The sequence below is a fragment of the Colossoma macropomum genome, unplaced genomic scaffold (genome assembly GCF_904425465.1).
Source record: "Colossoma macropomum unplaced genomic scaffold, Colossoma_macropomum, whole genome shotgun sequence".
NCBI classification, from domain to species: Eukaryota; Metazoa; Chordata; class Actinopteri; order Characiformes; family Serrasalmidae; genus Colossoma; species Colossoma macropomum.
Window position 1 is genome coordinate 12,714,579 of NW_023494798.1, and position 14,031 is coordinate 12,728,609.

Genomic DNA, 14,031 nt, shown 5'->3' on the forward strand with positions numbered 1-14,031 from the left:
GCTTCCAATTGGCAATGCTACTAAGAAGTTCCTTTTTTTGTGCCTGAATTTAATTCTCAACTGTCAATTTGAGATGCTCTCATTGGGAGTGAAGGCTTAGTTGCAGGGACAAACCAGCAATCATTCCAAAGCTGGTTTATGCTGGTCTGGTGCTGGCTTATCTGGTCAACCAACATGGTCATGCTAGTTGACCATCATACCAGCATTCAAAGCACAACATATGCTGGTTATGCTGGTGACCAGGCATGGTCTCTAATGGCAACCATAAAGCCAATTCCCATTAGAAAGCAAAAACATCAGGTTTTAATCCTAATGTTTCCTGTGTTTTTTTTCAGCAGGAAACCTATACAAGCTATGCTGTTTTTACTTGTTAAAACAATTTCCAATTGTAGTGCAGAATGTTCCAGAAATCTGAGGTTGCAGAGAATGAAAACTTGGTGTGTGGTGGTGAGAACTGTTTACTGTCTCCAAGTGTATCCACAAGTGAACAGCTTCAGCTATTGTGTTCTTAAGCCTACATTTAAATACATATGCAGATTCCTAAATACGTGTTTAACAAGAGCAGTGGGAGCAATACTGAAAGTTATAGATGTAGCGCACATGACATCCTTACACCTGTCTTTTAAATGCATATATGCATTTTAATGCCAATAGGGCATACCTCGAAATAAAGAGGCCAGTTGTGGGAGGCCAGTTGTGGTCTACATACATACATATGTAACTGAGCGGTTTATGCTCTTCTGTGTGCATTTAGCTATGCTGTGATTTTTTTTATGAAGTGTGAAAAGATGCAGTGAATGATTATGTCGATTTATATATTAGCCTCTCCCATGGAATTACTTGTGACTGTTTTATCCTTTTCCTTGTCTACTAATAATTGTTATTGGCCCTGAAAACCCATACCAGTCAACTCTAAATAGTCACTCTCTTGTTGTTGAGAGATACTATTCTATACACTATAGTACAGCATTCATTAACATTTGACACACTCTCCGCTCCAGGCCTCCTGCCTCCGAGTTCTGGTCTCATTAGTAGGTTTAGCCACGACATGCAATCATAACATGTCTGCTTAGTTCAAAAATATGTGAGAATATGTATATTCAGGAAAGCAAAAGCATAAATCAGATTGAATCATGAGCTTGTGTTTGAGAACCTTGCTTTGATACATCTGCCCTACCATAGATTGGCTAACATAAGCTAAGCTCTTGAATGAAGTTTCAGAGCTTTGCACGCTGCCCTGCTGTTGAGTCTGTGTGTTCTAATCGCCCCTTATCTCTGTCAGACTGCTACAGGGTGGTGGTGCAGGTGCACACCGGCTCACGCGAGCACCTGTGCCCTGTGGATGTCCTGGAGGACGGCCCCACCATCGGCACAGTTACCATCCGGCGCCACACCAGTTGGGCAGAGCTAGGGCAGATCCTGAGCCACCTGCTAACCAGTCACCTCCAGCTGGTGTGTGGGAGCTGGGAGCCGCAGGAGGGGCTGGGAGGAGCGGACACACCCCTGGGCCTGTCCTCGAACAGTGTGGCCTCTGTGAAGTTAGGTAAGTGGTCAAACAGCTCTTTAAATGCTTTTAAAAGCATGGCATGCACTTTTGTTGTTGTTCCTGCATTCTTCTGCTATCGCTGAGTATTCCAAAGACTAAGTATCACTTAACTCTGTATCTCAGATATTGTGTTATAGATATGTGGAAAATATATTAACCTGGTCTTAAAAGCCACATTGCTGACCTGCTTCCTCTTAGCTCCTTTCACTTATTGTCACATTTGACGTGACTTGCTCGTCAAACCTTCTATTAAACACTAAAAGTATGCAGACACCCTTTTTAATTTAGCTGCTTAAAAGTGCTCCTTTTGCTGACACATGGCAAACGGTTGGGCACACACAGCTTGTATAATCTCCATAGAAAAGCATTTCCCGTAGTATAGGGCGCCTTGGAGCGGCCGCAGGTGAGCCTAGAGTCACCATGCCCAGTGCCAAGTGTCATCTAGAGTAATATAAAGCCCTCCAATATTGGGTTGTAGAGCAGTGCCACTGTGTTCTCTGGAGTGATGAAGCTCCGTCCAATACGTTTCTGAAGGCTGATAATACAGACCCTTTGACAGTGTGATGATTATGTTGTGTCATGTGCAGTGTGGAAAAAACACCACCTCTGTGTGTGGTGTAGATTGGTAAAGGTATGGCCTGCAGAAAGTGATATGTAAACTAGAAGCACGTTTGCGGTTGTGTCGGTTGCTATTCTGGGATGCCCTCAGCTTTCTGAACAGCTGCTGCTTCCTAAATTCCTCTAGGTCACTGATCAAGTTTTAATTTCCCCAGCTCAGTGTTTTCTCTCGCCTGTCGTGAAGAAAGAGAAATAGAATAGATGGTAACAGATGTTGTTGACATGCTGTTTTCTGTTATGTCTATTATAAAACCAGTTGGACACTCCTTTGAGGACATTATAGTAGCCTTTGTTAGAGCTGGTTAAAAAGGGTTAAAACCCGCACACAAACCCACAGTCTTTCACTCGCTTGTGAATAAACAAAAACACTTACTCTTCCAAGCATGCATACTTTTAATACAATTAGACACACACAGGCTGACACTTGGAAATGGCTCTTTTCCCAAAGTCATGCTGGGCCAAGTGGGGAAGGATCTGGCATAGAGGCCTAATTGAACTTGGCCCAGCCTTACGGTTGTCATGCAGGGCTGCTGAAAATAAACCAAGCTCTCTTTTCTCTTTCACCCCCACTGGCCTGATCTTTCTCACTTTTTTGAAAGGAGAGGGTGGTATTTGGTTTTGTTTACACATCTTTAGTTCTTATCTTCTTATATGTTTCTTTATGAGATTTGTTAAACTGCTTTGCAAGTAAAAAACTAATTATTGTAAGTGGAAAAAGAGAGGTCAAAATGGAAAGAAGTCTGCCAGCAAAGGTGCTTTCCAGAAAGAGCAGATGTCACAAATGAAAACATGACACCGAACAGCATGACAAGTATTTATTATTCATGAGTGCAGAAATTCTGAAAGGAGGAAAGAGACAGAGAGCTGGAGGAGGATTGAAGAAACTCAGCACTGTTGTCACAGTGTGAAAGATGAAAGCTGTCATGTCACTCGGAATTGTATTTGCTGAAAACACACACACATGCATGCACACACACAGACACACACACACACACACACACACACACACACACAGACACACACACCTTCCGGTACTGAACTTGACAACATGTATTATTTGTAGGCCTTGATATGCAGGTTCTCTGTATTCGCTTTGTGTCTGTGTATGTATTGCAGGTGATTGTATTTGGCTGCCTGGGCAGGACCCAGCCCACTCTCCTTGGGACCTGATTCGAAAGCGCCTGAGCCTGCGGATCTCCATCCTTCTCAAAGGTATTTCATGCTTCACATCATTTTAGAGGTCTGCATGGATGTGAAATTGACTTTGAGAAGCCAACCAAACCAGATCCGACTGGTACTGCTGAATTTGAAACCCGAATCCAACACAAACTTGCTTGCACTGACTAACAGATGCATTATTGCAGAATTTTAATGCTTTGCTTTTTATTAACTGCTTGAATTGATCAACTGAAAATATCATAAACTGTTATAATGTCATAAACTGGTACATTACTGTTTCTGTAATACACTGAAGCTGTGTTCACACTGCAGGTAAAACTGTCCCAAATCCAGTCTTTTTGTTCATATGTGAAACAGATTTGAATATAGTGTGACAGCATGAACAACTAAAAACACATTAATATCTGACAGTTTCAATTCAGATTTGGGCCATTTTCATATGTGGTGCTGAAATCTGTTACATATCGGATATGTGACACTGTGACCTCTGTCAAAACAGTCAAATTGGAATTCATGCTTTCATATGTTTCATACTTTTGCATCAGTCCAAATCTTCATCTGTATATAATAATTTCCTGCACTGGAACAGACCCTTTATGGCAATGGCATCAAAACATCTGTTACTGCAGTTACACTTTGTATCTTCTTTTGTTTTAGAGGAGTGGGACAAGCGTGGGTGATGTAAATAGATAAGCATAGCACTTTCTAACTTTCCAGCTAACAGCTAATCAAAATCATGTTTACTTCAAAGATGCTTTGAAGAAAGAGAAATAAAAGAGTCAAAGCAGCTTCACCTACATCAAGTCTCTACCAAATATATATAGCCGTTTTGTCCCTGAGTTTGTGCCTCTTTGGTAGCTTTCTTCTTCACAGCAGGTAAACGAAAGAAAATGTGTGTCCTCTCTCTGTTTTACGTCTTCCACAGATAAACAGGGAGATTCACAATTGTTAATGTTTTCTGGAAAGTATGTTTACTGTGGTCATTTTGGTGTCAACTGTTTGTGCTCCAAGATTGAAGTGTCTGTTCGCACACGTTAAAGTGCAGTGTCACATAAAAGGAGTCTGTTAATCTTGCGGAAAGGTGGAGGACAGCTGTTTGTTGGATGAGTGTGCTGGATGGATCAATGTTGTTCTGCGCATGTGGTTCAGTTCAGGAGCGTCATCTGTTCAGATTGATGTCAGATATTGGCCACAGTAAAAAAAATTATGTAAACGACCAAACAGCAAAATCAGATGTGGGCAGTAAAATGGATTTGGGCTACTATTACCTGCAATCTAAATGTAGCCTAATAGTATTTATTATCAATATATTTTCTCATTGCTGATGCTATTTGCAGAAATGCTAAGCACACGTCTGTTGAGCTTACCAAGCAAGGTGAAAGATCTGCTGAGACCTTTCCTCCAATCCAGCACATGCCTCTTATCATCCATGATGTGATTGTGACTGATGTACTGTTGAGCTTCATCCCTGGTTTCATTCAGGGGCATGTTCACCCACTCCTCAAATTTCTGAATGCAGCTATAGACTATAGCATTGCGAGAGAGAGAGAGGAAATGTGTGTAGACAAAATGTACTTAAAATATAATACAAAAAATATCACTCATTAGAAAATAAACCCCAGCATGACCCAAGCCCAATACTGTATGTGAAAAATCATTCCAAAACTGGCATAAAACCAAAAACTTCTTCAGGCCCTGTCAGGTAGCACACCTCTACATCATTTCCTGTCCTACTTACTTTTGAAATTGCACATCAGCCCACAGCCTGATGTAGACTCGCTAAGCACCGATTTCCAACATAATCCTTCTTAATAATTAATTATATCAGAATTGATCATCTCCTACAAATGCATAAACACATTCTCCTCTAAAGCAGCCCGTTTAACTGTGCTCGCTATTTAACGTCATGTGACCCAAGCTCCAGAACATTTCATCTCTTCTGACAGTGCATTAAAGCAGTCCCGTCAAGTGTCTCATCAGAGCGACAGTGTGCTCATACACTGCTTCCCACTGCTGTTCTCTCAGACGTACTAATTTACAGCTGCTGCAATTTCTTTGCTCTGTGTCAGGCCTGTCGGAGTGCGCTCTGGACGAGATGACCTACGACTCTCTGATCCCTCTCCAACTGCTGCAGAACTATGTGCGCCTGGTATGCAGAGTCACATGCACAGAGAAAGCCATCACATTTTGGTAGAGAACATTCCTCACCTGAGGCCAGGGGTGCTGTTTTTGTTCTGAAAGTTTTCAGATATGCATTGATTTGATAAAGTGTGCAGTCTAAAAAATGTACAGAACCAGTCAAAAGTTCAGGCACATCTGATATGAATAAATAGTTTATCTAATATCTGATCTTAGACATTGTAAATAGTTACTATCTTAGACATTTTGATGTAAAGGCTCGAGCTTAATGATTGACATTTAATTTTGAGACAGTTGGATAAGAGATGTTTTATATTGAAATCATGATTTGCAGAAGTGCAGTTTTTTTTATTACAGGAGATGCAGTTTTAATTATAACCTACATTATCAACAGTTTTCAGTTGGGAAACAGCCTGTGAATAAGACTAGTCAAATGCAACTAAACACCTACAGTCATATGCAAAAGTTTGAACATCTCCAGTCAAATTATATGTTTTGTTGATTTTCTATGTGAAAATAAGCCTCTTTGTAGTGGATATGTACTTATTTTCACTTCACAATCAACAAGACATATAATTTGACAAGACAAAAAATTGATGTGTTGTCCAAAAAACTGGCATGGACCTTAATTTAAAGAAAATAATTGCAATTTAATCACTAATCGTTAGTGTGAGTGTTGGTCAGAAAAAATGCTGAATTTATGTACAACATGAGCATGTTCGATAACAAGTCATTTTCAGCATATGTGGAACAACTTCTAGCCTGTTGGAAAACTTCACAGGTAATTCCTTATCCAGTTGCTTGAGAGAATGTCAAGAGAATATGAAGCTGCAATGAGGCAAAAGGGAGCTACTTGGATCTAAAATATAGGACACTTTTAATTTGTTGAACACTTACTGGTGAATGCGTAATGTGTTACTTTCTTAATTTTGATGTCTACAATATTCAAATACTAAAATAAAGGAATCTTTTTTATGAGTGAGTGTGTCAGAACCTTTAACTGGTTCTGTAGCTAATTGAGACTAATGAAACATGGATGAGTAGCGTATGCATCACATGTTTTGTCATGGCAATGATGTTTTAATTGAAATGCTCAGCTCATATTCCCTTCCCTCTGGCTAGGTCGAGCAGTATCGTAATGTCATTTTCCACGGGCTGGAGGGGAGCTTTCAGGAGTACATCGCCAACCAGATCTCCCACCACGTCAAGGTAAGAGACAGAAAAAGAGATTATTGATATGCTGAGTTTTTAACTGTTTATACAACAATCAGCTTTGGGTCAAGATTCTTGATTTGACAATTCTGTTTCATACAGAAATGGGCTTAATCTGTGACTGGAAAACTTGCTTGCAGTAGCAAGTATTATTCAATCTCATGTGTCCACATGTTGCTCAGTTTTGCTTAGCTGTGAGCTTATAGTTTATAATTGTCTTCTTTCAGATTTGCCTAGACGTAGCCTTAAGGCCACTTCAGGTTGAATATAATTAGCACCGGTTTACAGCTAATGCTATGCTGACTGAAACCAAAAAAGATTAGTGTTGTTCCTAACATCTTATGTGTGCAATGCTATGTAGCACAAGCAGGAGGCCATGGGGATGGGCTGTGATGTCATCCGTTTGGAGATAGAAGAGGGTCTGACTAAAGATCAGCTGTTGGAAACCTTCATCAACTGTGGTAAGACCTTCCTCTTTACTCGAATATAATACAAAAAACAATAAAATATTGTTATGTATAAGCATTGGAGTGTTCACTGTATACATGTACATTACCTGCTGACAGCTATACGACACAGCTTTGGTGTGTATGATAAGACAGGGTGTGTGGTGGTGTATCTCAGGGTTTCTGATGTCTGTGCGGGAGGCTGCTGTCGGCCGGTGTGTTGTAGCTGTGTTGGAGGGACTGGAGAAAGCCCAGTCTCTCAGCCACATGCTGGACGACCTCTGTGAGGCGCTGGAGAACCGCGGCTCACTCTACTCACTCTCCCTGAACCAAGGTGAAGCTCACATGCTGAAATATTTTAGAAATGTAAATACATGGTGGCCAGGTTTGTGTTTGCCTTGTGTATTGATAATATCCATATTTAAGGGGTATTCTCCCTAAAAATAAGCTTTTAATATTTTGTCATGTTGTGTAATATTCGGTACCACAGCATCGCATCCCTCAGCCTCATCGGTTTGACAAAATTCACGATTCTAGTCTGGCATTCCTCTATGTAACTTATGCATTATATAACTTAACATATATATGCTTTGGAACAAAATGAAATTATACAACAGCAGCATATTACACAGGACTGCATAAAGTGGAGATACACAACAGTGTGAAAAGAAAGCAGAATATGCAATATATACACCAGACAATAAACATACAGAACTATAAATACACATTGTAAATACACATGACTAATAAACATAAGGCTAACTAGGCAGGAAAACAAAACAGTGTACATGAATGGATATGTGGATGGCCATTAAAGTGTCAAATAATTGAGAAACAAGTGGATCATCAACTGTAAATTGGGGTCCCATAGCAGCATTGAAAGTGCAGGTATGCAGTGATGGTTAATGGGTGTGTGATCAGTGTGTGGTGGACGATTGAAAGGGTCTAGATTAGTCCAGATGAGTGTTGGGGTGCATCAGTGCATTCAGTAGTTTAACTGCTTTGCTGAGGAAGCTGTGGTAGTGGAACAGATGCAGACCCGCTGAAGAGGGTTTTTCTAGTCTTGAAACCAGAAACTCTCACTCTACAGACTACTGTGGCACCACTCTGGGATGTGAGAAAGCATGAGCAAAGCAAACAGGAGCAAGAGTTACACTGTTCATTATGGCAAGAGTGTCTTTTTAATATATGTCCTAATTATGTTCAGCAGTTTGGTAACCCGTTGTTTAAAACAGCCTACAAGAATAAAATATTCATATGGACACTGATGCCTTTTGAAAAGTGAAAGTAGCTTTTTCTAAACCTGTTTTATTTGCAGGTACGAAAGTGTTATAATGGATGACTGTTCAAATAAACAAGTACCTCACTACAGGCACATCAGCAGACAGGAATAACGCTGGTGTTTGAATTGTGCCCCAGTCATACATCTCTCGCTGTCTCTGATTGGCTGGCAGGTCCAGAGGGGCTGTACTACTTCCCGGAGGGGAGTTTTCTGATCGGCACGCTAGCCAAGCCACGGCTGCAGGGTCCCGAACTGAGACTGCAGCAGCACTTCCGCTGGGTGCAACTGCGCTGGGACACTGAACCACTTAATGGCATGCTGGGACGCCACCTCCGCAGGAAACTCCTCCACCAGGTCAGTCTTCCTCCTCCTCCTCTTCTTCATCCTCTTGTACTAAAGTTCTAATGTTTGTTCTAATAAGCATCATAACTGTATGTTTAGAGGTTGACAATAATATATTTCATGTTTACTCTTAGATTTATTGCAAATGTGATATATATACCACAACACCACTGTCATGTTATTTCCAGACTCAAGGTCAGTGCTGGGTCCATGATGACCCTGTGCACAGAGCTCTCTCCTGGGTGTGTTCGGTCTGGCAGCAGCTTAACGGCTGCCTCTCTCGTCTGGGGACCCCTGAGGCCCTCCTAGGCCCTCATGTCTTTCTCTCCTGTCCTGTCCTGCCAGATCAGACCCAAACTATTCTGAAGTGAGTCCACATGACTTGTAGACTTTGCCTCCTCATTACAGCCCTGTTATCTACTAGTAGTAGTATGTCAGCCTGCCCTGACTTATGCCACAAATCCAGCTGTCTTGACTTGCTAGATCGGAGTGTCAAATTCAGGTCTTGATGGCCGATGCCTCTTTTCCACTTTATGACTGCATGCAGGTGGTTGGCTCGCCTGTGGAATGTGGTGGTTGTCCCACGTGTCGAGGATGCTGTTATCTCCAGGGTAACAGCCAAGCGCTCTCCCTCCCAGCGACGGTCTCCTAGCAACAAGGGCTTGAGCCCAGGGCAAAGGGCCGTGGTCCGAGCAGCTCTCAGCATCCTCCTGAACAAGGCTGTGCTGCAGGGCTGCCCACTGGCCAGATCAGGTGCATTACCAATGCTCTAATATTCTGGGCTTCAGTACAAATTCTAACATCTTTGGCTTTTTGAACACGGTAACGTTTAACTGCAGTACCTGCAAAACGTCTTGATATATTTAAAATGTTTATCTTCCTTCTTTATTTCAGTTTAAAAGGCTTGGCTAAAAATTTTATCTAATGTTTGTGATCTGTAGTAGTTTGTGGACTATAGTAATGCATCATATTTTTTGTATGAATGTTTAGAGATGGATCGGCTCTTGCCAGAGTTCCGGGGTGGGTGTTTTCCACTCTCCTCCATTAGCTCCTCCTACAGAAAAGGTGGGAGAAAAGGGCGAGATAGTGGGGCATGGAGACGATCCAATACCAGTCCACGAAAAAAAGGAAGTCCTGCTTCTGGAAGATCCTCCAATAGCTCCTTACGAGAAGGTCAGCAAAGACCTATTATTTCAATAGAACATTATTTCTAATAGTTGCTATAAGGTATGGTTTATACTCAATTCTTGGCAAGTGACTGTATATAGTTCTTAAAACAGATGGGTGACAAATTAAAAGAAACCTCCATACATGTTCAAAAGAGTTGATATCTGGTGACTGCGAAGGCCACAGCATATGATTAATGATCATTTTCATACTCATCAAACTGTTTAGTGACCCCTCATGCCCTGTGCATGGGCGTGTTTCGTCCTGGAAAAGACCACCCCAATCAGAATGGAAATGTTACCTCATAGGATAAAGATGATTAACAACTATTGATTTGTAGTCATCATTTCTTTTAAGGGGACAAGTGGACCCAAACCATGCCAGCAGAATGCCCCCCACAACATAACATAACTCACTGTAGGGGTTGAGCATTTAGGCCTGTACTGATCTCTTAGTGCACGCCACACATGCACTCGCCCACTTGAAGAGAATATGGTGAAGAATGACTCATTTGACGGTGTTGCATTTCTCCAAACTGGAACACACTGGAACACTATAACGTTCCTCTCTATGTAAGCATGGATGGACTGTCTAATCACATCCTGCACTGACATTCTGAGTCACCTGAGGAACAGTTGCCCTTCTGTTTTCCTTACAAAATACACTAATGCATCATGGCCATTGAATGTGCACTTTTGACCCCAGTTTTCAACCTAAGTTACTGATGTCTTACCTAAATCTAAATGCAGATGTCACTTCAGTTGCTGTCTTAATGACACTATCCAATTGAGCATCTTTATGACTGAAGTTTTTGCCATCTGTGTCCTAATAATGATATTCGAATTTTTCCTCTTGCCATCTTGATCCAAAACTGAGGTCACCTAGGCTTGTTCAGTATTTTCTACATGCTGCAGAGCATGGTACGATGATATCTGCTTAAATGAATCATGTAGCACACCTGTCTGGAAGAATTTGCACTCGATATTTCTGCACTCCTTTTTTCAGGTTTTTCCTTTAATTTGTCACCTGTCTGTACTTCACCATACAATAATCTTGAGGGTGAGGGTAACACTATGCTGTCTTTTCACTCTTCAGGGTCTGTGGCCAATACAGACGTCCACTTAATGACAAATGTCAGTCATCCCAGGTTTGTTTTCTCAAACTGTGCATGTTGGCTGTACTGCCACCAGCAGAGGGCACCGTTAGTTCAGACACTTTCTTCCACATAAGTACTGCAGCATTTTGGGTTATTCAGTGATGGGCATAATGGGCCTGGCTGTTGTGTAACAGATCTCAGTGTGGTGTGTAGTGATGCTGATTGTTGAACGTGCTCCTTCAGGCTCAGCGATGGAGACTCGGTCGGTCTGTCTTTCTACTCTGATGATGAAAGCGATCTGATCAGGGAACTACAGACCATGTGCTCCAGCAAATCCGAGCCTGACATAAGCAAGGTAATCCAATCTTCCATTCTGTACAAGGTGTTATAAGTTTCTACATCTGTTTGTCCCAGTGAAACGATGCACTCACATTATACAAAAGCCTACAAGCATTTTTCAACAGCTCTGTTAGAAATGCAGTGTCTGTGGGTTTTGCTCAAAAACTATATTATCCCACCAGTTAACATCATGGAGGACTGATCTGAAATATTTACAGCATTGGTTCTAGAGCATTTAGTAAAAAGAGAAAACAGGGCTCCCGAGTGGCGCAACCGTCTAAGCGTTGGCCCTATTATCAGGAGATCGCGAGTTCGATCCCTGGTGATGCTACAGCCATCCGTAGCCGGGAGTCCGAGAGAGCACAATTGGCCTCGCTCTCTCTGGGTGGGTGGGATGGCCCCTCCTTCTCCCCCCATCACTCAGCGCGATGCTAGTCAGCGCAGGCGTCTGTTAGCTGACGTAACAGATCTGGCGGTTGGCGCTTTCCTCCGAGCGCGTTCGGCTGTCCAGTGACGTTGCGTGAAGAGAAAACAGGTTATTGTTCCACGTCAGACTTGGATTTGTAGACTCTCCATATCCGTTTATGGAATGTTCTTTTCCTCTTTCACCTGTGCTGCAGATTGCTTTGTCCCAGGAGGACTTCATCATGCTCCCTAGCTCAAGTCGACCTGCACCACAGAGGAAGGATGAGCAGGGCTACACTGGGCTCCAGTCGCAGGCCAACAGAACAGAGAGCGGTGTGGAGACGGCAAAGCCTCCACCACAGCAGGTAAAACCAGCCTCTAGAGCAGGAGTTCCAACTGCCTCAGCACTTCGGTTTAATGTCTTCACTGATTTAATTCACCTCATTGTTGTTACTGCTACTAACCAAGCTTGATTTCTATAGATGGGCATATAAACTATTTCTAAATGAACAATACTCAGATATCCCAGTGAGAATGTTTTACACTGGGAATTTATCTTTTTGTCTGAAATATTTCCACATATAGCTACACTTGGATGTTGCACGAGATGCAGCATCAGTTGCTTGGGACATGACTCTCTGCAGCTCTCCCGATTAAGTGAACAAATATTAAGATGATTGGAATAAATGTATATTGAAATGACTAGGCCCATTCCTGTTCTTGACTTCATTTTGGTGTCCTAGAGCAGCCTGCAGTGCTGCAACCCTCCAGGACCTGAATTTGACACTCCTGTTCTAGAAATTCAGTCTAGCACACAGAAACATTACAGACACCACTAAACCGATTTGGCTGTATCTGCTGTGAGGCAGCGCGCACACAATTCAGTTTGCAGTGATGTCTGTGAGAATAGCACATACATAGCACTGATTGAACTGATGAATTGTTCGCAGATTGACAGTAGCCATTCAGCAGGCAGCCACGCCTCCCCTCGGCGTGCAGCTAGGCCCAGGTCTCAGCTCCCAGTCCCCAGCAGCAGGGGGCTCCAGCAGGCACCCAGCAGCACCAACCAAAACACAACCCAAAGCACCACCATGAACAGCAGCAGCAGCCGTTTGTCCCAAACCCACAGAAACACCACGAGCAGAGCCCACATGAGCAGCAGAACGAGGCAGCCTCTACCCAACAACAGAAACAACCAATCAGAAGAAGACATCTGGATACTGAACTCCAACTCACATGAAAACTACAACAACCATGAATAGACCCTCCCCTCCCAGCCCTGTATACTTACTCTGTAAACTCCCTCCACATTGTGAAGTTATGTTACTGACAGCCTTTTAGTATTTATACATGTTGTCCATACTTGTCACACTATATTACCTTGTGTACTTGGGGACCATAGTTTTATTATATTTCACTGTTGAAGTATTGAGTTTGAAGCGAGTATCAGAGGAAGCAGCCAGCAAAGGCTAATAAAAGAAGCGCTTTGTCAGCTTTTGCCTTTTAGGTAAAAACATTGTGGATCAAAGAAAAAGCAGGCAAGTCTTTTTTGCTATTAAGTATTTTAAAACAAGTATTTTATGTTTTAAATAGTTGCAAGGTTGGTTTTAAATATTGTTGAAATTAATCAGGGTTTTACCAAATATGTGTAAATAAAAAAAATGGGAACTTAAATGTTATATAGACTAGTGTATGTGGTATTGAGCTTGTACATTGATGAACCTAAAAGAGAGAAAAAAAACTGTACATAGTGTTTGTAATATTAAAGTTTGGTTGATATTTTCACTTGTTTCAAAGTGAACTGAATGTGGCAATAAGTAAAGTCATTGAAAACACAGGTTACTTTCTTTTGTCTGTAAAGCCATAATGAGTAGTTTCAGTTCCCCTTAGAATTTGTGCGTCTTGCTCAAACTTTGACCCTGCCCACCCCTGAATATTAAGGCAGCACACATTTAATTTATGACTGATTGTTCTTCTGTAATAAACGCTTAGGATAATCAAGTATTATTTTAAACTCTCCATTGTTCATATGTACAGAAGAGATTATAGTTGACCATTTATGTTGAAATGTAAGTCGTCTGATGAGGTTCAGAGAATTGTCCTCTTTCCTCCCAGCACAATTAAAAATGCACTGTTACCCTAACCGTCAACTCAACCTTTGTTTTTTTTTTCCCAAAGCACCCCCTACATATGCTCCAGTGCTATTGACCTACATTGAAAATGATTTTGAATGAAAACTATGATAAACAAATAGGTCTGA

General features: G+C 41.8%; 1 protein-coding gene across 2 annotated transcripts in view; it reads left to right on the forward strand.

Annotated features, from left to right (window-relative positions):
• cttnbp2 (cortactin binding protein 2) overlaps positions 1 to 13,914 on the forward strand; it is a 51,067-nt gene extending 37,153 nt beyond the window's left edge. The window contains exons 10-23 of one of the 2 annotated variants that reach the window (XM_036584622.1): positions 1,283 to 1,543; positions 3,281 to 3,376; positions 5,413 to 5,492; positions 6,605 to 6,691; positions 7,056 to 7,155; positions 7,319 to 7,474; positions 8,595 to 8,776; positions 8,953 to 9,131; positions 9,312 to 9,517; positions 9,755 to 9,937; positions 11,027 to 11,078; positions 11,271 to 11,382; positions 11,987 to 12,136; positions 12,722 to 13,914. In XM_036584622.1, the coding sequence (XP_036440515.1) occupies positions 1,283 to 1,543; positions 3,281 to 3,376; positions 5,413 to 5,492; positions 6,605 to 6,691; positions 7,056 to 7,155; positions 7,319 to 7,474; positions 8,595 to 8,776; positions 8,953 to 9,131; positions 9,312 to 9,517; positions 9,755 to 9,937; positions 11,027 to 11,078; positions 11,271 to 11,382; positions 11,987 to 12,136; positions 12,722 to 13,033 (2,156 nt within the window). In that variant the 3' untranslated portion in view covers positions 13,034 to 13,914. Of the gene's footprint in view, positions 1 to 1,282; positions 1,544 to 3,280; positions 3,377 to 5,412; positions 5,493 to 6,604; positions 6,692 to 7,055; positions 7,156 to 7,318; positions 7,475 to 8,594; positions 8,777 to 8,952; positions 9,132 to 9,311; positions 9,518 to 9,754; positions 9,938 to 11,026; positions 11,079 to 11,270; positions 11,383 to 11,986; positions 12,137 to 12,721 lie in introns of those variants that run through there. The other variant, XR_005008044.1, reaches the window with a different exon arrangement.
• The last annotated feature ends 117 nt before the right edge of the window (positions 13,915 to 14,031 follow it).